General features: G+C 37.7%; 1 protein-coding gene across 4 annotated transcripts in view; it reads right to left on the bottom strand.

The window, feature by feature from the left end:
* SBF2 (SET binding factor 2) overlaps positions 1–21,014 on the bottom strand; it is a 382,671-nt gene extending 361,657 nt beyond the window's left edge. For all 4 annotated transcript variants that reach the window (XM_074372406.1, XM_074372407.1, XM_074372408.1 and 1 more), the window contains exon 1: positions 20,820–21,014. In XM_074372406.1, coding sequence (XP_074228507.1) covers positions 20,820–20,874 — 55 coding nt within the window. In that variant the 5' untranslated portion in view covers positions 20,875–21,014. The remainder of the gene's footprint in view (positions 1–20,819) is intronic.
* Positions 21,015–27,532: the final 6,518 nt, after the last annotated feature.

Here is a 27,532-nt window from a genome sequence, read left to right as displayed (position 1 = left end):
GCACACATACATACTGAAAACTAAAATAAAAACCATTATAACTTGTAACCAAGTGTCTTTGATTATTTTTGAGTCCTTGATTATTAATGAAATATCCTATGTCCATGGAATTCAACTACTAAAGTCACTTGTGCAAAAAGAACCGGTTGATGCTGTCTCAAAATATTCTGTGAAGAGGTACCGCACCAGAGGTCTCAAAACTTTATCTGAGGATAAAGGTATCCTCAGGAAATTATATGAAATCTATAACTTTATGATTATATAAAATGGAAAAACATTTATATAAAAAGTAATGACATTCTTTAAAATTGACCAACATCTTCCCATTGTTCAATACAACATTTAATTAATCTTAAAAGAAGTTTGGCTATATTATTGTTTCAAGAATTATAAACATACATTGAGGATCCTAAAATCTCCTGTCACTTTATAGATAGCTTCTCTCTGTACCTGTAAAAGGCCAATAATAAAACATTTAAGAACTGTCTATTATCCTCCCTTAAATGATACATCAGCATAAGAAATCAACATTTAGGTATAGACAAAAGTACATATTTTATAGTAATCTAATAATTCCACATTTCATCCCCAAAAGAAAAAACATGAAGCTAGAAGTATCAGATATAGCAAACACTCAAATAAATATAGCAAATGAATTTTCAATTCATCTGAATTGTCTTGACATAATTCTGGAAATACAATTTACTTTCTGTTTAGAGGGGTTGTCCTCACTGCAATGCATTAATGACCAAGAGAATGATTACTGTATTCTTAGAACATGAATGATAACCATGACTGGTTCAGACTACAGAAATGTTAATTACTATTATCAAGAAAAATGTAGTAACTTCTACTGGAATTACAAACATTAAATAATCAGGAGACTTTTACTACTAATCTGTGTGTAAACTACAATAAGCACCTGATTGAACAGGCTTTAGGTTCTCTGTTTACAAAGTGAAGACTATAAAACCTGTTGTGCTTACTGAAATAAACCTTTGACCATATTAGAGAATATTCAACTACTTTACCTAGAAAGATGACAAAGAAGAATATGCCACACTGAATGGAATGGGCTGAAATAAAGATCTCTGGAATATGTTCAGTGTATTAAAAAAAAAAAAACCCTTATAAGAAAAATGAGAAGATACTTGAACAGTCTAAGTTATCCATCTAAAAAGGAAAAAAAAAAAAAAAAGTAATATTCAAAAGTAACATAACTTTGGCACTACTTGGAATAGTTGTCCAAACAAGTCTTTAAAAACAATGATGACTACAAAAAATTTTCTTGATTTATGAAGTTAATATTAAAAAATAAAATCTACAAGATAATTCAAGGTGCTTATATCAATGTGCTTCCATCTTAGATAAAGTCTACTAAGGAACATGTGGAAACAGCAGGCAGCATGGAGATCTTACATAGTCAAACTCCAAGATGGTTCTACTGCTACACTCCCCCCTTCATGGCTGCAGAGTATCCCTTATAATGAAGAAAGAATGGCAAGAAACCATAATCATCCCTGTATTCCCATTTGCAACTTGTACAGTGACTTAGTCTCCCTCATCTCTAACCCTAGTAATCAAAATAATTCAGGGAAATTAAAGTTAGCATCTCATCAGGAAAAAAAAACCTGGGAATAAGTGATTTAGTGGTTATAATAAAGATTCTACCTATTTATAACAGAAATTCTTTTTAGTAAGATTATATAGGAAGGTGCCTGTTCAAAGAGAAAATGGAAGCAGGAGAAAGATGGCATCTAGGCTGCCACCCCACCTAAGTAAACTGTTGATTCAATATTCATTCTACACATATTTATTATGGGCCTTTTATGTGCCAGGATTTTACTGGCACCAGGAATATAAAAATCAGTAGGCATCCCAGCACCACTTACAACAGCCAAGATGGAAGCAACTCAAGTGCTCATCAAAAGACTACTGGTTTAAAGAAGATATGATTTTATACACACACACACACACACACACACACACACACACACACACACACACACACACACACAGGAATATTACTTAGCCATAAAAAGTATGAAATAATGCCATTTGCAGCAACACAGATGGACCTAGAGAGATTATTATACTAAATGAAGTAAGTCAAAGACAAATATTACATATCACTTATATGTAGAATCTAAAAAATAATACAAATGAATCTATATACAAAAAAGAAACAGACTCACTAATGTAGAAAACAACCTTATGGTTACCAAAGGGGAAAGTAGGGGAGGAATAAATTAGGAGTATGGGATTATACACACTACTATATGTAAAACAGATAAGCAACAAGGATTTACTGTGTAACACAGAACAATTTCAATATCTTGAAAACCTATACTGAAAAATACTCTAAAAAAAATGTATAAAACAATCACTTTGTTATATACCTAAAACTAACACAATATTGTAAACTCAACTATACTTCAATTTAAAAAACTAAGTAGGATACAGTCCCTGTCTTAAAAGAGCTCAGTCACAGTCAAATACAGAAATCAGCAAAATAATCAACACAATAATCAACACAAGGTATCTCTTCTTAAAATGTTAAAATTTCTGTATCTTCTGCCGACTAATACAAAATATCCAGGGAACGCAATAAAAATAATATCCAGCTGAAATTCTGTGAAACATGCCTGAATATTATATTGTATTGAGAATACATAAACATAACTGTAAAAAAATAACAGGTGCCACTTTTGAGTGCATTTCCTGCTAGGGAGAAGGTTCTCCTTATAAACTCATTTAATCTTCCTAACAATCTTATGAAGCAGGTACTACTGTTACTATTGTTTCAAGTTTACAGAGGATAAACTGAGCTCAGTAGTTATATGATATACCCATAGTCACACTTTGGCAGATGGTAAAGCAGAAATTTAAACTCAGGTTGTTCTGATTCAAGAATTTATGCTCAATTGTGACCAACCAGTTATGCTATCTCATGCAGATCCTCACTACAAAGGTATGGAGCAGGAAACACTATTTGGACAATTAGAGACCTCTCAGCCAAGGACAGAGCACTGACATTGTAGAAGACTAGGGAACATCACTCACTATGATAGAGAAGAAAACTCCATCATGTAAAACACCATGATTGCATGATACAAGTAATGCATGCAGATTTCCTCTGCCACTGACACTGCTTAGATAACTTGAGGCACCCTAGGTATGCATTTGAAGCCACTGACAAACTACCAAAAGATTAAACACAGAGTGACATAACCATTTTACTGGAAAAAATTATTCTAGTAGCAGCATGGAACTAGCTGGAGAAGAATTTAACTGAAAGGAGGAACATAAGGAGGTTCCCAAGGCAGACTGTGAGTTATCCTCTAATAGCTATGGTGGTGGCGGCGGTGGTGATAGAAGACTCAGTTTTAACTAGGGATATGAACCACATTTCCCCATATCCCCTCTAGCTAAGTTTCAGCCACAGGAAGTGATGCAGACCTTTAAAGGAACGGAGCTATCCCTTCTTCCCCTACTACTTGGGATATAGATATGGTAGAGCTAAGATGTTAAGTATAAAGTTGGAAGCAGCCTGGGTCCAGATGAATGTACAAATCCAAAACTGTCTATACTCAAATCTTTAAGTGAGAGAGAAATACATTTCTACATTGTTTAAGACATTTATGTATATTACATAAATTATGTAATATTACAGGCAGACAAACCTCTATCTTCACAGACTGTTCTTTATAGTAACCAGAGTAAGGACAGAGGAGACCCTGAACGATGGCACTGATTGTGGGAAAAGATAAAAAAAAAGAGAGAGAGAGAAATGTGTGAAAAACTTAAGAAAAATAAAACCTTCTGAAGTGAAAGTGAGGGAAAAAGGGACATCTGTGGCAAGTTTCTGACTTGGGTAAATGACCAAGAGGAAAAGGTTAAGAAGAGGAACATGTTTACTTGAACAGGTTGAACTTCCAATTCCTATGAGACATTAAGGTGGATTTTTTTTCTACAGGCAGTTCCACCTTCTAGTCCCTACCTACATACACTTGCTAGAATCTTCTTGATGCCTTATAGTTGTTCAAAACTACCTGATCATTACATTTCATACTGATGTAGATGTGAGCTTTTTAAAAGAAAAAATTTCCATTTCTCTGCTAATGAGATTGATCAAGCCTAGCAAAATTAAATAAATTCCTTAGGGACAAAGTCAATATCCCTCCCTCCCTCCTCAGTCACTCAATAGACACCTGACTGAATGGCTAAAAAAAAGCCATTTGGCCTTCACTTATGAGTCAAGTCCAGTTTTTCCCTAAATGCACTAACCTGTAATTTCAAAAACTTTCAGTTTTGTACTATCCTAAATGAATCTTTATTGTTGCTCCCTCTCATTTCTTTTCTCCATCAAAAAACGTTTTATTAATCTAATTCTGTGTGGATTTTGGTTTACTCAGCCTAAAATTATTTGGTAAAATATCTGTCTCAAAAGGAAAACAAGTAACATTCTTTTCAAATTCCATAGAACTGCGTGGGACAATATATAAAGCATTTGTAAAATTCACTCCAGTTCCAACTACTACTTTCCATTGCAAATTATTTTTCGTACTATTATTTTTCAAGTTTGTTCCAACAGTTGCTTTCTCTCTCTAAATGTAATAAGACTTAGCTTAAGCTGGGAAGAAAAAAAAGGACATTTTTTACCTACAAGCAGATGTCATTAACTATAAACAGATTTTTTTAACTTAAAAACTTGCCCCAAAACTAGTTATTTTCTTTATACAAGAATCTTCGATTTCAAGTTTTAAATCTTATATTTTAATAAACTATAACAATTGAATATTTGCTTGATGGAAAAAAGTAACTTGAGATGTCAAGTTTCCAAACAACTTAACTGTTTTCTTCAAATCATGGCACCAACTGATCCTGTAAATTAATAAAGTACACAAAGGTTTTTTAAAGGAAAAGAAGTCATCTACAGAATGGCCTCATCAGTGGGAATGGGTCTTTCTAAGGAAGATACAAACTTTCTCCCCCACTCAATCTACTAGGGAAATCACTCAAAAGAAAGCCCTACAAATCTGTCCATTCAATAAATACTTAGTAAATAAGTGTTTCAACTCCCATTAGATAAAGTGGACTGCTAAAATAATAAAAGTATGTCTGCTGAAAGGGCTCTTTTTCAATTTCAAAGATTTCTCTATTCATAGAATATTGGAATTTATTTGGACCAGACCCTGAAGGAACTCTTTCAGCCTGGATAAATCAGACAAGTGAAAAAGGGAAGACTTGGAATTTTCAGACCTCAGATTCCTAGGTTTAAATATACTTAGGTTACAATAAAGGCCAAAGACAAGTAGCAGAGACATAATCTGAATTAAGTATAAGGTCTGATCTTCCTGATCTGTCTCATCTTCATGGAACTATGCATTCTCCTCTGTTGTTGCTTAAACAATGACTTTTTTTTTTTTCTAATTAAGATTCTCCTGAAGGAAATGGGAGTATAAACTGATACAATCATTCTGGAAGACACTTGAGTTATATGCTTCAAAACTACTTTTTAAAATGTTCTTTTGGCTTTCAAGAATGACTAGAACCAGAAGTTTAAATGATGTTTCCAAAGTTCTGTCTGTCTCTTAATTTTTTGGCTATCTTTGCCTCTCTTCAATATTCAGACAGACTCTCTAAATACAGTAGGGAAAATACACATTGACAGCCCGAACTTAGTCACTGTATCCTACCTTAGTCATCCTAGTAGAAAATAGAGACTTTCTTGTTCCTTTTAAAAGAAAAGACCCACAGATGACTCTAACTGGCCCAGTTTAAGGTACAGGGTGGGAGTAACTAGGACATTTTCCGTGGAATTACAGGGAATAGAACAACACACTTCCCAAAAGAAGGGATGCTGGGCAGAAAATTAACATGTCAATATATATGTACATGTCCTTTGACTTAGCAATTCCACATCCACAAATTAAAACTTATAGAATTATTCTGTGCCAGACATAAATAAATGACAAGAATAAACTCACTTAATCTTCACAACTCTGTGAGGTAGATACTACTATTAATTATCCCATTTTATAGACACAGAAACTCAGACACAAAAAAAAATGCAGTAACTTGTCTAAAGCCGTAACTACTAAAAGGCAAAACCAGGAATCAAACCCAGATCATTTGACTCCACCCCATGCTTTTAACTACTTAACTTTACAGCCTCTCTATCTACTTATCCCAAGAAATTAAAGATGAATACAAAGATTCAGCTAGAAGGATTAATCACATTCATTATATGCATATTAAATTATGTATTATAATATAGTACATGTACATTAAAATATGTTAAATGATAAAACACTTTAGCTAACAAAAATCAATGCTATCATATATATACATATCTCATACATTTACATGTAGAATATGGAAAGTTGCCAATAACATAGTTACGTTTTAAAACAGACTACATAAATGAACAGATGCTATAAACTTGTTTTATAAGAATTAAAGTAAGATTAATGATACATGTAGATGTATATGGCTGCACACAAAAATCTTGGGAAACAAATTAAAATATCAGCAGTACACTACTTCACAACCAATAAAATGGCTATATTTGAAAAGACATAACAATGAAGGAGCAGCAATTGTGAAGTCAAGGAGAAAAATCTTGATTCCTTAGGAGACTGGCAAGTAGTTCACTACAGTAGAGGCATACTTACTTGCCAATTATCAGCTACTCACATTATTTCCTTAAGTCTTTCAATAAGTTCTTCAATAGTTTCAAACCTCACGACCCACAAATACAAGTAACTTTTGGCAAACACGGTGATTTCACCATACTATTTCTTTTAAATTATCCATTAAAAATAAACAATCCCAATTTGACACAACATTGTAAAATGATTATAAATCAATAAACAATGTTAAAAAATTAAAAAATAAACAATCCCTAGTGAGACTCTATATAATATATACATAGCAGAAAAGATCAGTTATGCTGCTGTTTTGTTTTGCTTTAATTAGATGCTTTAGTAATTAATGATTCTGTTTAATTATTAATAGAAAAAAGACACTTCCATTATACAAGAGAACAAAAAGAAAGCAAGAGGACAGCTTTCAGAAATCATTACTTCAATTTAACTGTACAAATTAAGTCAGTCCAGAATTTAGATATTTTTGGACTTAAACTATTGTTTGTAAAAACTGCTTCAACTAACATGCTTACTGAATAATAAAAATGGTATCAATATTTGTTCAGATTAAAATCAAATAGGAAAGATTACAAAGCATCAATTAAAAATAAATATGAACACATAGTTCTACAGAACTTATTTTTCTTCTAAAAATAACAAAATATAATGCTTGTTTAGCTGTGCTTTGATTTGTACATGAATGTTATGATCTTATTTCTAGGTAACATCAAAGTTTTGTCAATGCTGGGCTGGTGGGTGGAACACAGGATGTCCTCTTCCCACACTTCTGTATGTGTACATCTCCTTTTCTTGTGCTGAATTCTAATACAGTAGACCAGTGGGTGCTATGGATCAATGGGTAAGGAATGGATTATCTCCTGAAGCACAGCCCTGGTATAATCATCCAGAAGAGACAGATCCTTGGGACAGAAAACTAGAAGGAAGAAAGTAGATTGTAGATAAACCTGACAGGAATGGACTGTTTGGCCCCCATCTAGGGCCCAGAATTAAGGAGACATGTTAAAAAAAAGAAGACCTCCATCACATGATGACAGGCCAGAAACTAGGTAGGACAATATTCCCTTTAGAAGACCACAGGCCAAAAAGGAGTAAACTACACCTTGTAAACCAGACAACTAACTTAAAAGTTACTCTCTGGCTTCATTACCTTTGTTTGGTCTTTTTTCAATATCCAGCCTTGTTTCAGCTGTGTCTCAGGAAATAAAGGGGAAATGATTGGATAGGGAGAGAGTTATTCAGGCCAGAATGTTAAGAAAAAAGTGGCATTCCATGCGAACACTAGAGAAATGGAAAAATTGGAGCTGTGAGGTCAAGCCAATCCTTCCCATGTGGTGGCCTTCTTTCCACTGCCAACCTTGGAAGACAATATCCTTGCCAACAATAAAAACGGGTTTTCACTTTATTAAGAGAACTAGAAAGTTTCTGCACAAGTACCTAGAACCAAATTAACACTTAACTTTCTACAAAAGATTCTGCTGATAAGGAAAAAATGTTTCTCACCATAATTCCAGACTCACTTGTTATACCAAAAAATAGCAACCACACCTTGTAATAGAAAAATATTTTCAAAAGCAAGTTTATCTTCCTGAGTGCCAAAATTCTACGGAAATATTTCGGAACCTTCTTGTGTAACAGGTTTTTAAATTTTGTTTTCCAAAGTATCAAGAATTTCAACTCCAGAAATTAAGGGCAGAAAGACAAGAAAACAATGCGATGAAAGGTGACAAGCCTCAAAATAGCTGGGGAAAAAAACAAACAAAAAAAACCCGTCTTGGCTACTCTCATATAATCTTCATGTATTACTTATCAGCTCTCATCTTCTGGTCCCAGTATTTCAGCCAAATTGAAGATCTACTCATTGTTTACCACTTCGATGCCTTTGCCACTACTACTGTTCCCTCACCTAAAAATCCCTTCCCTACTCCTCTCCCTCACTCTTTATCCTCCAGTCCTTGAAATGTATTTATAAAGAAATGTTTTCATTTAAAGTCAGAAAACTGAATTCAAGTTCCATTTAATCCCGTTTAATTCCACTTATGATCTGTATGAAAGTAGGCTATTTAACTTTGATTGACCCCACAGGGTAACTCCCTGTGTTACTATGAAGTCACTGAGATAATGTACGTGGAAACACTAATTTTTTTTAATGGATAAAATGAAATAGTTTCCGCCTGTGAAACAAATGCCTAAAAAAATAAATGTAAGCTGTGTGACACATTCAAAAAAGTATCTATTAGCTTTACCAACACAATAATGTGGAGAGAACAGATGGCACTAGTAAAAGTTAGAACAAAGAACATATATAAATCTAAACCTTTCCAAAAGCTATGTGCAAAATATATAATATATATATAATATGTATCTTCCAAGAAATTCTGAATTTTATGTAGCATATTATTCACTCAAGTATTTAAAGCAAATGTTGGGGATTTTTTTGTTTTTGGTAGGTTTTTCTTTCAAGTGGGAGACACAATCATATACTTCTGTTTATAACTCCATTGGATAGTGCATGTTACCAAGGAGACCACAAATGTAGCTAAGGCCCCAGATGTATCAAGCCCATCTCTCTCTTCCCCTGCTCCTGCCATACACTTAGAAGGTTCCAGGCACACAGTTGGATGCTGGTCCTCATGAGCCCTTGGTCATTAGAATTTGGTTTAACTTGTAATGGTGAGGGCATGATTTTCTTAAAATATATTTAGATGCTGAATGTATACTCTATTACAAAATTATTTCTCAAAAAATAAGTCTCATATTTAACACTATTCTGTCCAGATAAATTTCCTAATATTTATGAACTAGCATTATAAAAAATGCATGAACCACTGTTTGCTGAATAGTATTCCATAAAATTCACATCCATGAGAACCCCAGAGTGTGACCTTATTTGGAAATAGCCTTTGCAGATATAATTAGCTAAGGATCTCGAGATGAAATCATCCTGGATTTTGGGTGGGCCCTAAATCCAATGATTAGTGTCTTCATAAGAAAAAGGAAAAGATTTGGACACAGAGACACTGAAAAAAAGGGCATGTGAAGACGAGGCAGAAATTAAGAGTCATGCTGCCACAAATAAAGCCTAGGACCAATAGAAGCTAGAAGAAGCAGGAAAGGATTCTTCTCTAGTCTTCATGGGAGCACTATCCTTCCAGCACCTTGATTTCAGACTTCTAGCTTTCAGAATTATGAGAGAATAAATGTCTGTTGTTTTAAGACACCAAGTTTGTGATAACTTGTTACGGCAGCCCTAGGACACTATACAGTGTTGGAGAGCTAACCAGCAGCTATTACACAATATATCGTACTATTTTTGAGACATTTTAGAGTGAGGATTATTTCTCTGGTACTTCCCTGTAATAGCATTAATGCTCCCTTAAAACACAAGCATTTTTTCTTTTCTTAATCTTTTCATTCTATACTCCAGAATAATTAGCATCTGTAGAACTATACATACAATTTTTAAAATGTAGCCTGTTTGAGGTACATTTATATTTAAGTAGCAGTTGTATGAAATACTTCCATAGGCAAAATTATTTTTTCATTGATTTTGTTCAGTAAACAGTGGAAAACTTTATTATAACTAAAAAATTTTTCTGAAAAATTCTACAAGGAAGACATTGATAAGTATGTATAAGGGGAAGTAAAATAATTATGAAATTATGTTATATTTTCCTTCACAATGTAGATTATAGAAATGAAAACTTTAAATAAAAGCATTTACTTCATAATTTCATAACAAATCATTACTCACATTCATCAATAATTAAAAACAAGACATTAAATCTTGTGATATTTAATGATCTCAGTTTTGACAAAAGTAAATTATTATAATTAAGAAATACTAGTCAACCAATACAATGATTTAGTCAATGGCTTCACTTTTATAATGGTTTTTAATGAAGCTCATCATCATGATGAGTACAATAATCTATAATATATAAATCAACCTACAACTGGGAAACAAATTTATTTTGAGAGGTTTGTTAGGTTTCTTAGGAATTCATTATATAGATATACTTGTATTTAAAATTTTAAAGCTTACCCTGAAACCTCTCTCTTAGCATGCTTCACCACTCTTTTCCCAATAGTATCCTGTGCATTAATGCTAATTTTATCTGTAGATTTCTGGTTCTATAATATGCTATGTGATTTGTCACCTCCCACAAAGCTGATAGTGACAGGTTTTGATGTACACCATTACAGAATATTTCCAAGACTAATGAAATGGCAAATTATTTTTCAAACTACACACCCTTTAAAGGGGAGTATTCAGAGCTCACTGATAGTATTTGTATCTTGTATACATGTGCTTGAAACTCCAAGTCGTCAGGAACTTTCTTCCCATACCTATCGTCACCCTCTCCAGCATCAATTGCGTTCATTCCACTGATTTCCACTCTTCTTTCTGCCTTCATATATGCACAAATCTGTCCTATACATTTTTAAACTCTCACTGGACCACACGATTTCTTGCAATTTAATTCAAACATGTCTTATTAAGCACTAATCAGCTAGACAACTCTGGGATATAAAAAACCAAAGTCTTTTTATCCTGAAGAAAAAGCATTCAAACTTTTCCAACCAGATATTCGTACCTCTCAAAAATCAGATGACTCACATACAGTCTTAACCTGCTTCCTTCACTTCCTATCCTTTCTCCTATTTAAAATTCTGCAATTTGTTTTACAACACAACATTGTTACGTTGTGTTGAAGTCCTACCCCAGCAGAAACAATCCTGGGGTAAGACTATTCTTGATATAAATTCTCAGAAGACAGAATGGTGTACTGGAGTATAGGCATCAGGAAACTTCTAGTCCAGGATTTGCCACTCAACAGCTGTGTAATCATTCACAGGTTAACAATACGCAGGGAAGGGATGGGGGCGCATGGGCACATTGGTTCCTTACATATAAACTGGATTCAATTAGATAATCTGTAGTTAACTTTCAACTCTAAAATTTTATGAAACACAAAGATCTTCATACACTCCACATCTCACTGATCTCTATCTGCCACACCTGACACTGAGAATTATTCCTTCACTTTCTATGACTCTGGATTCCTATCCCCTCCACCACTGTGTACTTGGATTAAGATTAGCTATGTTCAACAAAAAATTCAAATTTATAGTGGTTTAAACATACAAGATCATAATCTTTCATGTAAAAAATTAAAAATTCCAGAGGCAGCTATGACAATCCCACTATGTCATTAGAGACCCAGGTTCTTTCTAGCTTTTTCCTCAGATCCCCAGGTGTAGGCTCTTACCTACACCATCCAAGATGGCTGCTGGAGCTCCAGTCCATATAAGCATGTCAGTCTCAGAAAAGAAGAAAACATACCCTCTTTTAGAACACTTTTTGGGATACTACACTCATTTCCACTTACATAAAACTGCTCAGAACTTATTCACATTTATATGTTAGTAACTTGAAAGTAGTCTCTCCTGCATGACTAGATAACTAGCCAAAAATCAGGGGTTCTATCAACATCGAGGCGAATTGCTATTGGGGAAAATCAAATGTCTCTCTCAAATTCTCCAACTCCTTCTTCTTTGGTTCTTTTTATTTTCCATCCTCTTAGCAATAATGTTCCCCAATGATCAGTCCTTGGTCCTCTATTCTTCTGTCTCTACACTGACTTTCTAAAGGTACTCATACCGTGTCATACCTCTGTCTACTCTAAGGATTCTCAAGTCTCTGTGTCCAACCCCTACCTATCTTACCTTTTGAAGTCTCCACTTGGATGGCTATATAATAATACCTATTATCTTCCAAGCCAACAAAGACAAATAACTAATTTTAAAAGAAAAATATTTGCAATCTTCTTATTTAAAAGTCACAGTATCACAAGTATCCCAGACATTCAAGCTTGGGATTCTGAAGTCACCTCTGACCTTTTCCTCAAGCTATGGGTTGCAGGTCATAGGGAGCTTCTAAAAAGGAAGGAAATAAATTGGACTATATGAGATTTATACGGCATATGACTTGGGATGTGCATTTATCAAACTGGCTTTGCCCCCCTCAACTCTACTGTAATGTTCTAAAGTCATTATCCTAATTATTAAGTCTATGAGTCTATTTGTCATAGACGTAGAATGTGTGTCTCCCTCCTCCACCACAGAATGCATCTGTTGAAACCTAAACCCTATGTGATAGCATTTGGAGGTGGGGCCAAAGCAATGGTATTTGGAGGTGACTACATCATGAGGGCAGAGTTCTCATTAATGGGACTAGTGTCCTTATCAAAGAGACCCCAGAGAGCTCCCTTGCCCCTTCCACCAAGTGAGGACACGGTGAGAAGACAGCCATCTATGGGCCAGGAAGTAAACCCTCACGAGACCGTGAAGCTGCCTGTGCCTTATCTTGGATTTTCCAGCCTCCAGAACTCTGAGAAATGTTTGTTGTTTAAGCCACTCAGTCTAGCGTAATTTGTTACAGCAACCCAAATAGACTAAGACACTATGTTTAGTCCTCATTATACAAGACATCTTCAGAGCATTTCACATTTATTCATCATTTCCTCCTCCTCAAAATTCTCTACACTCAAGGTTTCCAAGATACCACTCTATCTTGGTTCTCTTGCAATACCCCTGACCACTCCTGTTCAGTTTCCTGGCTGCTACTGCTCTATTTACCTCTTAAATATTTAATTTTCTCCGGGTTCAATTCTTAGGCCACTCCTTTTTTCTCTCTATACACATTTCCTGAACAGTCTCATATTTTTTTCTTTATTTCTGGCAATCAGCTGGCTACCAGTAATTCCCAAACTAAACCTCTAATCTTCACTTGTCTCCTAACCACCTGACCCACACATCTAAACACCTAAATGACAGTTCTACCTTGATTATAAACAAGCACATTTAGTTCAACATACCCAAAACTAAGCTCAGCATTTCTTTCCTCATCCAAATTCATTTTTTTTTCTCCTGAATTCCCTGTTTGGATTAATAGCATCATCACCCAATTACCCAGGCTAGAAACTTTTACCATCAACTACTCTTCCTCCTTTACCCTTCACATCCATTCATTACTAAATATTGCTAATTTGAGCTTTTAAATTTCTCTAGAATCCATACTTTCCTTTCTAGTCCCACTGTAAAAGCTGAGTTTTTTCACACTGGTTTTTCTCCCTTTTGTCCACTGCCATTTGAGTCACATTTCTATGTGTTTCTTTTTTTTTTAAGAACCCCTATTTTTCAATAGCCCCCACTGCCTACAGAGTCAAAGCTAAATTCCATAGCCTAATACATGGAGCTTTTCACAGTCTGACCCCAACCCACTCCAGCATCAAAGCTTACCTCAGTTTCTATCTACACTATACTTCTCCCCATTCCTGGAACAAGACATTCATACACTTACATGTTTTTCTCTCTGTTTATAATCTACTTTACCCTTTCTTCTACCTAGCAAGTGGTTATTCATCCTGCATAACTTGGTTTAAACACCACCTCTCATAGGAAGCCTTCTGTTTCCCTCAGTAAAGTGGATCCACTTTCTTCATTTATCACTACTTATTTCAAGATTGTCTCCATTAATGACTAAGTTATAGATAGAATCTTACTACTTACTCATTTATTTTTGTTCTAACAATTAGCACAATGCCTGGAAAGCAATAAATACTTATCAAATCACTAAACTCCAAACGGTGATTGACAATTGGCAACAAACAGCAACCAAGAATTCCCAAATACTTCAATATAGAATAGGGGAGGGGAGAGCATCCAGGCTGACTATGAATTACAATGGCTCAATAATAAATAATTATCAATTTTTTAAATACCTCTAACTATGATACTCTAGGTATTGTGCATAAATTTACCTTTTAGCTTATCTCAATTGCACTGCTTAAAGAAAACTGATGAAATACATAAGAAATATTTCAAACGCTTTCTCAAATATATTTAAGCAGGTTGGTATGAAAAAATGTAAGAACCTCAAATGATTGATACTTGACTCCAGGTTAAATATTATCTAGATAAGTGCATTAAATTCTAAATGTATTAATGAACAGCAAAAGTAAACAAAAAGAAAAAAGTAAAAGCATATAAAGGAATTAACCTATGTGGTCATTTTCAGTTCTTCTTGCACAAACCTCAGTAAAAATACAAGAAAGTAAAAACTGTAAGTAAAATAAAGATAGTTGGCTAAGTAACTTCACCTACTAGGACAAATGAAGTTTCTTAATTATTGTGTCACAGGACATATGCAAAGTCAGGAAAATAAAGTCAAATTTCAAATTATCAAAATCAAACTGTCATAAAAATCAGTGATTTTCAAGCTATGTTCTCCTCAGCATGACAGTACTATCCAGAAGAGCACAAAACCAGAAACAAGTTAAATATCCAATAATAAAGTGAATGATGAAGTTGTTATAATACCCATTATTAATATATCCACAAGGTATAATAATTTAGCAACGGAAGATTATGTTTTTCTGGAATTTTATAGAATAACCTTTCCTTCTGACACCAATGTTTGGAAAAAATAAGGCTACTCTGAGTATCTTTTTATCTTCCTCATAGCATTATTTAAATTAAACTTTTTATTTTGAGGTAACTGCGAGAAATAATACAGATACCCATTTCTCTTCACCCAGTTCTCCCAATTACAACTTGCAAAATTGTAGTACAATATCAACACCAGGATATTGACGTTAATCTGATCTACTTTCTTATTCAGATTCTCCATTTTACTGCACTCATTTGTGTTTGTGTGTTTGTGTATTTAGTTTTATGCAATTGTATCATATATGTAGGTTTATGTATCCATTACCCAGTAAAGATACAAAACAGTTCACTACCACGAAAATCCCCCGTTACCCTTTATAAGCATACTCATCTCCCAGCCTCCTTCCTTATATCCTTTTGTATTTCCCAGATGTTCAGCAATTGTGTATTCATTCAATACATCTTTATTAAACACTATGTCAAGCACTCCTCCTTGCATACAATTCAAATAGCATGTATTAACTATTTTTTCCAGTTTGTAAAAGTAATTTTTCAAAAAACAAGGTTTTTTCCCTTTCAACTTTAAAATACAAATACGAAAAAAAATCAACTAAAAATAAAAAGTATCATTAACTGAAAAGATATTTTAGGAACAAAAATAGTTTAGTATGTTGAACCAATAATTCCAGGAACAATCTGGAATTAGACACAGAACATACCAGTATCATATTATTATCATAATACTAGCTTTTAGACAGATGTAGGTAATAAAATCATACTAACTCCTGAAGAAAGCTTTATAATAAAGGTTTGCAGAATCAATTTGGTTTATTCTTCACCTGTAATTCTAACAAGTACATAGATTTAGTGGACTTTCTTCTAGTAAGTTTTTACAGAAGGTTTTACAAAAAAGGGGCTACTCAAAGGATACAACTCAAGATACAAAATTATTCAGATGTTTAAAAAAGTGATTCAAATTAAAACATCTGCTCTTCAAAACCTATTGTCAAGAAAATGAAAGGACAAGTCACAGATTGGAGGAAAATATTTGCAAAACACCTGACAAAAACTTGAATTTATATAATTCTAAAGAAACTCAATAAGAAACCAAACAAATGATCCAATTTAAAAAAAAATTGATCATACTCTTTACAAAAAAAATTCAAATGCAAAAGGCACATGAAAAGATGCTCAACATCATTAGCCACCAGGAAAATGAAAATTGAAACCACAATGAGATATCACTATACATCCACTAAAATGGCTAAATTTTAAAAATAATATACATAAAATTTAAAGGATTAACACTCATACATTGCTGGTAAGCAAAATGGCACAGAGAACTTGGAAAACAGTTTGGCAGTTCCATATTAAGTTAAACAGACACTGATAATATGACTCAGCAACTCTCCTCAGTAGCTACCCAGGAGAAATGAAACCATGTGAACTTTCAAAGATCTGTATGCAAACGTTCAGAATAACTTTGTTCATAATGGCCAAAAACTAGAAACTTGAATGTCCACCCACTGGTAAATAGATAAACTGTATTATACTCGGCAATAAAAAGGAACTGACAATACATACAAGATGGATAAGTCTCAAACATATTTTTCTAAGTGAAAAAAGCCAGACATGAAAAACTATATAATTCCATTATAAGACATTCTAGAAGAAACAAAAACATAAGGACAGAAAACAGATCAGTGATTGCTAGAGGTTAGGGAGATAACTGACTGCAAAGGGGCTCAGAGAACCATTTTGGAGGGAAGTGTTCTATATCTGTATCTTGACCGTGGTAGTGGTACACTTATGTATACATCTGTCAAAGCTTATTGAACTGTTCAGTTAAAAAAGTGAATTTTATTGCATTGAAGTAAATTATACTTCAACAAATGACTAAAGAAAAATTATCCCAAGTTTTAAAAAAAAGATGCATCTCACTATAAAGATTCTACAATTTATAAAAGCTTCTGGATTTTGTTACTTAAAAACAATCTTCCCTTTCCCTGCCATGGGATGGAGAGTAGTCATTGTAGCCCTGGGGTGGGGTGAGAGTTGTCAGAGCCCAAGTGAACCAAGGTGGAAGTCCATGTCGGGAGGAATGGCCAAATGAGTTCAGACAAAATCCAAGCACAGCAAGGAGGGTGTCAAAAAGACAGGCAACCTGGCATGGGGCACTGGGTGTGAAGGGAGTGAGGAGGACATCTTTCTTCACACTAAAGCAGCCCAATGTCAGGTGTCAGAGTCTAACTGGGGTGAGAAGCATATCCACAAACAGCAGGGAAGCTGACATGGCAAGCCAGACCCCGAGCAGGTTGAGGATGGTATCCTTGTATCAGGGAATCCTGGTATGGGCTGTTAGGTACTAAAAAAGGTAGGGAGTAGGAGAGACAGAATGAAGAATCTGAATCCAGCAGAGAGAAGGCATCCAGGAAAGGAGGAGATGGTAGCAAAGATGAAAGACTGGTTAAATGGAGGGAGACTGAACAAAGTAAATATATTAAGGATAACAGAAGATAGATTTCTCACTGTCAGAGAACAGTATTATGAATATGAAAAAGGAAAAAATTAGAATGGACCCCGGAGTGTTGGAATGAAATTAGAGATGCTGATGTAAGCTCATAATTTTCAATATACATGGATAAATATAGGTGTATACAAATATTCCCCAGCTCCATCCCCTAAGGCTTGGAAGCAGTAACAATAACAGGAATAAACACACAAGCACTGAGATCTTAGCTTCTAAATGTCATTATCCACTAAAAGGATCCAGTTCTCCCTAGAGAAATGGCTGATTTCAGGGCTAAGGCAGGGACAGTACAATATAAGCCTAGAACATCTTCTTATGACAAAAAGTAAAGACATGCTCAAAGAACGGTGGGGACATGTCATAAGGTCACAGAAGCCAGCTTGAATGGGCCTTTGCTGGCCAAATTAGAAACAATTTGAACAAAAAAATAAATAGTAACAGAATATAATCCATTAAAAAAAAAAAGAAAACTATGAGTCCACACAGATATAAATGTATAAAGGAATACATTAAAAGTTTGATGAACAAGATATTTACATAGTTTCAAGGTAGTACTCACAAACACCATTTGTTAATTAGCTATTAGATATAAAATTTAGAGTGAAGAAGCCTGGCAGATATTGCTTATACCAAGTAATCAAAGTGAAAATCACCATTGGGACAAACTGAAATTGTACACCAAATAGGATGCAATGACCATCACTTCTGTGATATTCCTGCCCAAATACATAACATATATGTATCTAATCATAAGAAGAGATAATCCCAAATGAGCAGCATTCCACAAAATAACAGCCCTATAATCCTCCTTAGGATTAAGGTTATGAAAGTCAAGAGAAGATGAAGGAATCATTTCAGATTGAAGAAGTCATGCAGCACATGGCCAAAAACATCATGAAAGTAAATGAAAACAATGAAATTCATTGCCATCAAGAACAGGCAAGCAAGCAGCAAACTCCTGAAGATCAGCACGATTCCTCAGATGAACTCAAAAGCCATCCAAGAGCTTGCCTCACCTGTGATGGGATGGCCCAATGACAAATAAATACAATACATAAGCCTGAACTGAATCCTTTTGCCATTGAAAAGATCAACGGCACAATCAGTAGAAATTGAACCAGTCTGAGAACTAGATGGGGTACTACGTCAGTGTTAATTTCCCGATTTTGATGACTGTATTCTGATTATGTAGGGGAAAATACTTGTTTGTAGAGAAAAAAAGAAACTACAGCATTCTGGGGTAATAGGGCATCAGGTCAGCAGCTTCCTCTCAAATGGTTCAGGAAGAAAAAAAGTTCCTTGTACTGTACTTGCAAGTTTTCTGCAAGTTTGTGATTGTTTCAGTTTTTTTAATGTGAGGGGGGAAAATGTCGCTAAAAATTAAATAATGTTAAAAAAACAAACCATGATTCTCCATATTGTTCATCTCGGTAAGAAAGAGATAGCAGACTATGCAAAATTACTAGGAAATAAAATTTCGGAGCTGATAGGTAGTTAGTTAGAAATGAGCACTGGGCAGGGGGAGAGGAAGAGGAAAGGAACAATCCAGAAAATGGCAGTGTGTCTGCATTCAAGAAAAGGGACTCCAGAAATGTTTACTTTCTCTAAATGAGGGCCGGTAAAAGAAGCCAGTTAAAACCAAAGTGCTGCAGCTGCGCGTGGGAGGGGTACCTGGTATAACTTGACGGAATGAACAGGCCCAAAAGGGGATGGGCATGCTGGAGCACAGGGAACCTGAGTTGTCAATCAATAAACCGATCAATCATGAAATCAGGCTATATAAACATGAAAAACAAAGGAACGGTGCCATTTTTCCTCTTGGATTAGCCCACTCCCAGTTCTCAGGAGTGTACTATCTTTCAGTATTTTTTTTTTTTACTTCACTAATAAAAATCTTCCGTATATCACGCTTTTTGTCTCTCGTCAAAAATTTTTGTTTCCGGTGACTAAGAACCGAGGTAATTCTTATTTCCCCTTTTCCGGGTGACAGAGCCAGAAGACACTTTAAATATAGTCCAACCTCTTCTAACAGTTAACTTCGATTAAGTAAAGAGGAGTGAGAGACTAAAGAATATAAAAGGTTCCCGCTAAAGGAAGTTATTAGGAAAGGAATAGTGAAAGGGGCAGTCGACCAAGAGTGGGTAGAACAATGGTATTTTGAGGCTATAAATGGCTGTAACCATCAGCAAAACACAATCTCAGCATCTCCTCTGAAAAATGAAGGGACTGTCTAGCTGATATCTAAAATTCCTTGCAAATGTGCGACCAGAATTACCCTGAAATAGATGTGCTTCCCCAGCTCAACCTATTACATTATGCTTAGCTATACAGTAACACAAAGGAATATAAATATAAAAATAAACGTGCATAAATCCTGATTCCTTTTAAGTTGTGGAAATCAATCAATTAAATTAAAATGCAATACATCTGCCAGATTATGAGGAAAATTTTCTGACGAATTTAAAGAACACTTAAAACACACATTAAAGTGAACAAGATAACCTTGTTGACTGTCCTTACTTAAAAGATAGTGTTCAGATTCATTCTGAAATGACCGTCACATCTGTCCTGAAAGAACAGGGAGTATTTCCTAAAAACGTGTATAAGGTCAAGGATTCTTTCCCCTTCCCCGGTACCACGCGTTCACTGGGACGGTGACTACAGATCCCCATCACCAGCAGGAGTGAAGTAGCACCGGACTCTGAGCACTTCCTTTTGGAGAGGACAGCCCCCTGCGTCACTCGTTACTCACTCAGGATGCTGGAAAGAAGTTTATCCCCGAGGAACTCATCACAGTTGGCTCCCACCCTCCCAGCCCTAAGGTCCTGGCCCAACCTACCGGCCCCAGGGCGCTGCCCCTGGTACCCGACCCCCTCGAAAGCGAGGGTCGCGGAACCCAGACTTGCCCCAACTGACTCAGCTGGGCTGCCCCGGGCCCCGCAGACGCGGCCTCCCCCACTCCCCCGCCCCTCGTGCCGGTCCCTCACGCCCACCGCGAGGCCCTGCCCGGCCAAGAAGGCCGGACCCTGGAGCGCCGGCTCTGCCCGGGCTCAGCCGGGCCCTCCCCACCTCCCGGCCGAGACGTCCGGCCCCGCAGAAGCCACTGGACGGCAGCCGGGGGGCGGAGGCGGGGAGGCCCGGGGGCGGCGCCCGCCCCACACCCTTACCTGGCTTCTCGTGGTCGTAGCCTACTACAATGAAGTAGTCGGCCAGCCGGGCCATGGCCGCCGCCGCCGCCGCGCCCGGGAAGCGGGTGCCCGTCGCCGCCCTCGCCGCCGCCGCCCACCGGGCCCGGGAGGGCTCAGCATTTTCCCTGCAGCAGCAGTAGCGGCAGCGGCGGCACTTCAGCCATGTTTGACAACCGAGGCGCGCACTGCGCCTGCGCCGCACTTAGCGCCCGCTCCTGCCCCGCCCCCACCCGCGCTGGCTCCTTGACCCCAGCGGGGGCGGAGAGCCCACCCCCACCCCCACCCCCACCCTCCGCGGGCAGTTGCGACTGCCGGCTTTGGGGAATGGGCGACCCGCCGTATTCCCGCCACGCGCCGCCACCACAGCGGCTCGGGGTGGTTCACTTTGATGCCTGGCTGCCCCTTCGCGGCCCCCCTCCCCTTTCCCTGTTTTTCCTAAAGCAGGGTGTCCTTCCTTCCGCCTTCTCCACTCTTTCTGGATCTGGGCAGACGAGACAGGGATGGTTGAGGGGGTCCCCTGGCAAGTTTGCTGCTTCCCCTCCCCCGCGCCAAGACGAGATTCTCCCGCCCTCGGCTGGAAGCATGGAATTTGCACCGCCAGGCCTTTTGCTGCACGTTTCCTGTTTATGTTGTGCAGATGGGAATTTTAGGAACATGCCACCGAACAGGCGGAGGAGGGAGAGGCTTTTGCGCAATCTTCAGAGGCGCCTCGTGCTTCATTCCTGGGTGGGCTGGGGGCGGTTGACCTGGGCTTCCCCTGGAGCGCCTGAGGAAGCTGGATTCCACCGAAGAACGCGGCATCCCCGGGATCCTCCTGAACTGCCGGCTCCAACAGAGTCCGTGGGAGAAGGCTTGTCTCTCTCTCAAGGAAGTCCTTCCCGCCTAGGCTTTCGCCCCTTACTGCGGTCCCATAGCTCTTGCAGCAGGAGCAGGTGGTGACTTCCAGCTTCCCTGCTCAAACAATGCAATAAAATCAATTAGTGGATCTCATCATCCAATCTAGGAATTATCTAGGTGGCCTTTTTTTTTCTTTCTTTCTTTTTTTGTTTTTGTTTTTTTTTTTTTTTGCTACACCTCTTATTGGTCGTTTCGAATTTGGCTAGTGAGGCACCAGATGAGCTTGCTTTGTCCTCTGTCAGTATCTCATGAAGTTTTAATAGCAGAATATGTTACAAGTAGTTTTGGGAATCTCCCTGGTTTGCAAATGTGATCATCTTCGTGGAGAGAAGTGCACGATGTCTCGAACTCTGAACTGGGAGTCCAGAGATTTGCTGTCTCAGTTCCCGAAAATGTGCTCTCATAGATCATTTCCTCTTTCTGTGTGGAACTTTCTTCACCTACAGATTGAGAGGGTTGGGCTGCACTAGAAGAACTGAAACTCCCAGGAAGTAATACTTTAGGAGTTCATTTGCAAATTGCTATGGTCAAACAGAATCAGCCTAGTTGCAGGGGAGGAGGGAAGATAGCAGACTGATCTTGGAAATAACCAAACTGAAAAAGCTTCAGTCACACCTCTTGTAAGATTCCTCTCTATAATTTCCTTGGGAGCTCGTCACCCAATTTGATCACTTTCAGTAAAGAGGAATCTTACTTCCTTGGGAGGCAGCCCATTGCAATGTTTATTAACCCTATTGTTAGAACGTTCTTCCTTATTATGTCAGAGTTGTCTTGTAACTACCCCCAATTTTGCTCTATGGAAATACCCAGAAAAAAAAATCTATCTTCATATGATAGCTTTTCTGATTTTTAAGGCAACTATCATGTTCCTTTCCCATTTTTCTTTTTTTAATTAAGGTGCAATTCACATATCATAAAATGAACAATTTTAAAGTATACAGTTCAGTGGTATTGAGTACATTCACAGTGTTGTGCAACCACCTCTATCTAGTTCCAAAATATTTTCATCACCCAAAAGAAAACCCCACACCCATAAAGCTGTCACTCCTGTTTCCCCCTCCCCCAACCTCTGATAACTACCAATTTGCTGTTTTGTCTCTATGGACTTACCTAGTATGGATATTTGGCATAAATACAATCATACAATATGTGACCTTCTGTGTCTGAGTTCTTTCATTTAGTGTAATGTTTTTAAGGTTCATCCACGTTGTAGCATATAACAGTACTTCATTCTTATTCATGGCTGAAATAATATTCCATTGTATGTATATACCATAGTAAGTCAAATTTATCTGTTTTTTCTTTTGTTTCTTGTGCTTTCATGTCGGATAAAAGAATCCATTGCCAAATCTGAGGTCATGAAGATTTACTCCTACGTTTTCTTCTAAGCATTTCATAATTTACTCTTATTTTAGGCCATTGACCCATTTTGAATTAATTTTTATATATGACATAAGGTAGGGGGTCCCAGTCTACTTTTTAAATGTGTTGTTTTTTTTATTCATTCACAAGTGTTGGTTTAAATTATTTTAACTTTTTTTTTTAAATCAAAGCTTAGCTGTTTTCAAACCTTGAATCAAATGCTGTTTCCTTTTAGGCATATTCCATCTGTTAGGTCATAAGTAGGCTGGCAGACCATTTGCAAATGGGTGTTTTGTAGCACATGGATTTTGACTTACCCCAGGTGAGCATATTTAGCATACACTGGAACTGTGCTTTGTTTCCCAATCAACAGCTGCCAGTCTGCTGAAACTGATAAGCCCTGACAAGGCAGCTTGATTACTGATATTGGCTGAAGGCCAGACTATCCCCTGAGATAACCACCATCACCTTTTACCAAAGAGTGAGGGAGTAGGGCAAATCCAGATTTGTTTAACTGAAGGCTGGCAGGAGCAGGAAGGGAGGAAGACTATGTGGCACAATGATGATGTGTATACAGCAGATGCCTTTCTTTTATGCTTTAGAAGACAAAAAAGGAGCTGATTACTAGTGAGCAAGGATTATCAGCCTGCTGTTCCTACAGTCGGCTATCGTAGAGTAAGTGGCTGCTCTGCACAGTCATTTCAAGTGCATCCTGTGGTTAGCCGCTACAGTCCAGAGAGGCAATATCAGAGTTCGGCTTGACCAAGTGTCTGCAGGCAGGGATGGGGCCCCTTCAAATAGTCTCTATCAACCAGTAAAAAAGGAAACTAAGCAGCTGTGGTAGGAAATTCCCTGATCCATTGCCACGTCTCCCTCCACTAGGTTGCCCAAACTGAATGATGTTACCCTTGACACCTGCCTCTCTCTCAGCCTCACATTCATTACTCAGTCCTATTGATCCTACTTCCCAAATATGTACACTTCTGCCCCTACCCTCACTGCCACCCAACTAGTCTGAGCCACTGTCACCTCCCACCTTAACTACTGTAATAGCTTCCTAACTGGTTTCCCAAATTCGTTGGTGGTTCCAGATTTTCCATCTAGGTAAAACTTTGGGACAAAAAGTGGGTTATGAACCCTGTCTTCAAATTAAATCTGTATAGGAAACACATGTTTTTACCTTGGGGCTGTGTTTGGAATACAGAAAGGAGGCTTCAGAGATGACTGATAGAAATTGTCCTGCAGTTGCTTTCATATATGTGACTATATGAATAGCTGAATCTTGACATTGATACGAAGTATCCCTGACGTTAGCAGCTTCAGCATAAATAAATGCCATGAGAGATTGCAGGCTGCTTTTACTTAGATTGCATCTTTATTTGGTGAATGGGACTGGCTACATAATTGGCAGAGCCCAGAGCAAAATGAAAATGTAGGATCCTCTCTCTTTTCAAAAATTACTAAGAATTTCAAAACAGCAAGAAGCAGAGCATTTAGTATGGGGCTCCGTGTGACTAACAGGGTGCCTGTCCATGAAGTCAGCTCTGTTGGTGTAGCTTAGGGTGGACTCTGTGTGTGTGTGTGTGTGTGTGTGTGTGTGTAGTGAATTAACTGAGATTATAGGAGGCAGAGGCCCTCTCCAATCTCTCCAGGGCACCACCACTGCGCTGCTTCCCTTCTTGCTCCTCCTTAATCCATCCACCACATTCAATAGCCAAAATGATCTTTTAAATGTATATCAGATTATGTTTTTCCCATCTTCAAATATGTTAATGGCTTCCCTTCTTATGAATAAAGTGCAAAATCGTCATCATATACCAAAGGGTTCTATTTACTCTCTGATAACCTCTTTAATCTCATTTCATGCCTCTCTTCTCCCTCACTCAATACATTTCAGCCACACTGGCCACCTTTCATTTTCTCTAATGTACCAGGCTCTTTCTCATCTCTGAGCATTTGCACAAGCTGTTCCTTCCATTTGAGACATTGGATCCCTCTAATCTTGCTTTTTCTTCAGAACACTAACCACAGTTTATAATCATGTATTCCTGTGAGGGTTTATTTATGTTTGGCCACCCTCTATGCTGTAAGCTCACTGAGGGCAAGAATGATGTTTGCATTGATGATTACTGTATGCCCAGCACTTAGTACAGATCCAGGCACATAATATTTGCTCAGTAAATATTTGTTGAAGGAATGAATAAACTTTCAAATCCCATAGGCCCATGCATAAGAATTGCTTCACTCTAATGGTTCTAATCTGATAAGTACAGTATCCCCACCTGGAAGCAGGTAGCATGATGGTTGCTCTCATTAACCCCATTCTTATTCTCTAGGGATGACCCCCAAATGATCTAATCATCTCTTTTATACTCCACTTATTAATGCCATTCATTGTGCCATCAGTAGTAAATTTTTCTTGAAGTAACTTCATGTTATTCTGTTATAGCTGTTAGTAAAAGAAGCTTCTACACATTAACCATCTTCTCCACGTTCTCTTTCATCTGTCCTTTAAGCTTCAGGGAAGTCTGTCTTTTGGCTTTATCATATAAGAGGACTGATTATTTCTGTTCACCTGTTTTGTGTGGGAGCACAAAAAGGAGGCAGGAAAAGCATTGCTTTTCTTTATACTGATGCATTGGAAAATTTTATGCCCAAAAAAGAGAAAGGTTAACTGCCCTCCTGGCCTCCACAACTCATAAATTAATGCTATAGAAACAGTGCATTTTATTCTGTGTCAGCATTCTTTACTTGGTCAACCTCCTGAAACTGTATGCTTGTTTTACACTTAAATTGGTTTACATACATGTGCATTTTTCTAGAAAGGGTCTACATCTTATTAGCTCCTCAGAGAAGTCAGAAATTTAAAAAAAAAAAAAAAAAAAAAAAAAAAAAAAAAAAAAAAGCCCTGACCTTTATATCCTGCTTTACTTCTCCCTGTGAGTGACTAAGTCCAAAAGGCTGATTGGGTCCTTTCTTTAAAGCACTTGGTGTTATGACTCCAGGATGCTTCTTGAAACTTGTTTTCAAATAATCTTTGTAAACAAGCCTTCAGCTTAGGAGAGGCATTTTGAACTATATGAATAATAAATGAATTATAAAATTTCCTGTTTGAAAAAAGACACACCAGAGGTAACTATCCAATGCACTTAACCCCTTAAGTTTAATTATTCTTATTAATATTAATATTGTTTATTGTTTTTCATTACTTTTCTTCATGACCTGAGTGTGGTCACTCTGGCTTTAGGGATTGTGTCCACAGTGTTAGCTGAAAAAACACCACCACAAATTTCTTACAATGCCAAACATTACTAAGAATAAGGCTTGGATTTAGGGCCTAAAAATAATTCAGTTAGAATGTAGGAAGAAATTGAGACACCATTACACAACAAGGCTTTAGCATATTTGTATGTCTGTATGTATGATGTCAGGATACACACATTTATTACGATGCTTTGGGGGTTTATTTACAATCTGACCCTTTAAAAATTCTTAGGCACACAAAAAAGTGGATCTTCATTAACTAGAAGGTATTTCTTTTGTTTCTTTCGCTTTTCTTGCCAGTGAGATTTTAAAGATGTTTCTTCCTTCACTTCCTTCCTTCCTTCCTTGTACTCAATTTTCATCTACAATCTCTGCAGCTTGGATGGATGAAACTCCACGTTAACAGATCACCAGAAGCAGAACTCCAGCTGCGCTGTTTCCTTCTAGATATAGGTTTAACCAAGAACACACTCTACTGATTTTTTTTCCTTCAACAATGATTACGTAAACGAACTCGAGGTTCCACGGGAAAAAATAGATGCCAACAGCTGGCATATTTTATATCTTTTTTCTTCTTATACTCCACAACGCTTTGGGGAACACTCTGGCCCCTGTCGCCCACCCACGCAAACACACGCGCCCGCGCACACATACACACTTTCCAAGATAGGTGTTCTAGGAAAATCCCGAGCTGCCAACCCAGGACTTTACTTAAGGAAAGAATTGACGGAGTTCTCAAGCGTCAGTCTTCTGAATGCTAGAGGTACAAGGAGCACCTGGGCTGATAAGGAGCATGCCGAGGCTCTCAGGTGAGAAATCCTGGCACCGCCGCTACCGCGTAGGCGCTGGAACCGGGCAGAGGAGAGCCGAGTCTCCACTCCCGGGCTGGGTTTGCTTGTTGAAGCCTCCAGTAGTTCAAACCGAAGTCTGCACCAACAGCACGCCTCACAGTCCTGCAGCCAGAGCGAGAGCTCAGTCCTCAGTCCCCTTCCCCGCCCCCACAGCACCCCCTACCCCCCACGGAATCAGGTCTCTACTAAAGGACAAGAGAGGAGGCCACAAGGTAGAGCTGAAGAGTCCTCTGCAGACCAAACCCCCCAGGGCTGGTGGGAACTGGAAGGAACGAGTCCAGACCACGGGACCTTCCCTGGCTGTAGGCCGGCGCCCAG

This window comes from Camelus bactrianus, chromosome 10 (genome assembly GCF_048773025.1).
Source record: "Camelus bactrianus isolate YW-2024 breed Bactrian camel chromosome 10, ASM4877302v1, whole genome shotgun sequence".
Classification (NCBI taxonomy): Eukaryota; Metazoa; Chordata; class Mammalia; order Artiodactyla; family Camelidae; genus Camelus; species Camelus bactrianus.
Note: the sequence above shows the minus strand (reverse complement) of the source record. Positions and strands in the feature narration are given on the sequence as shown.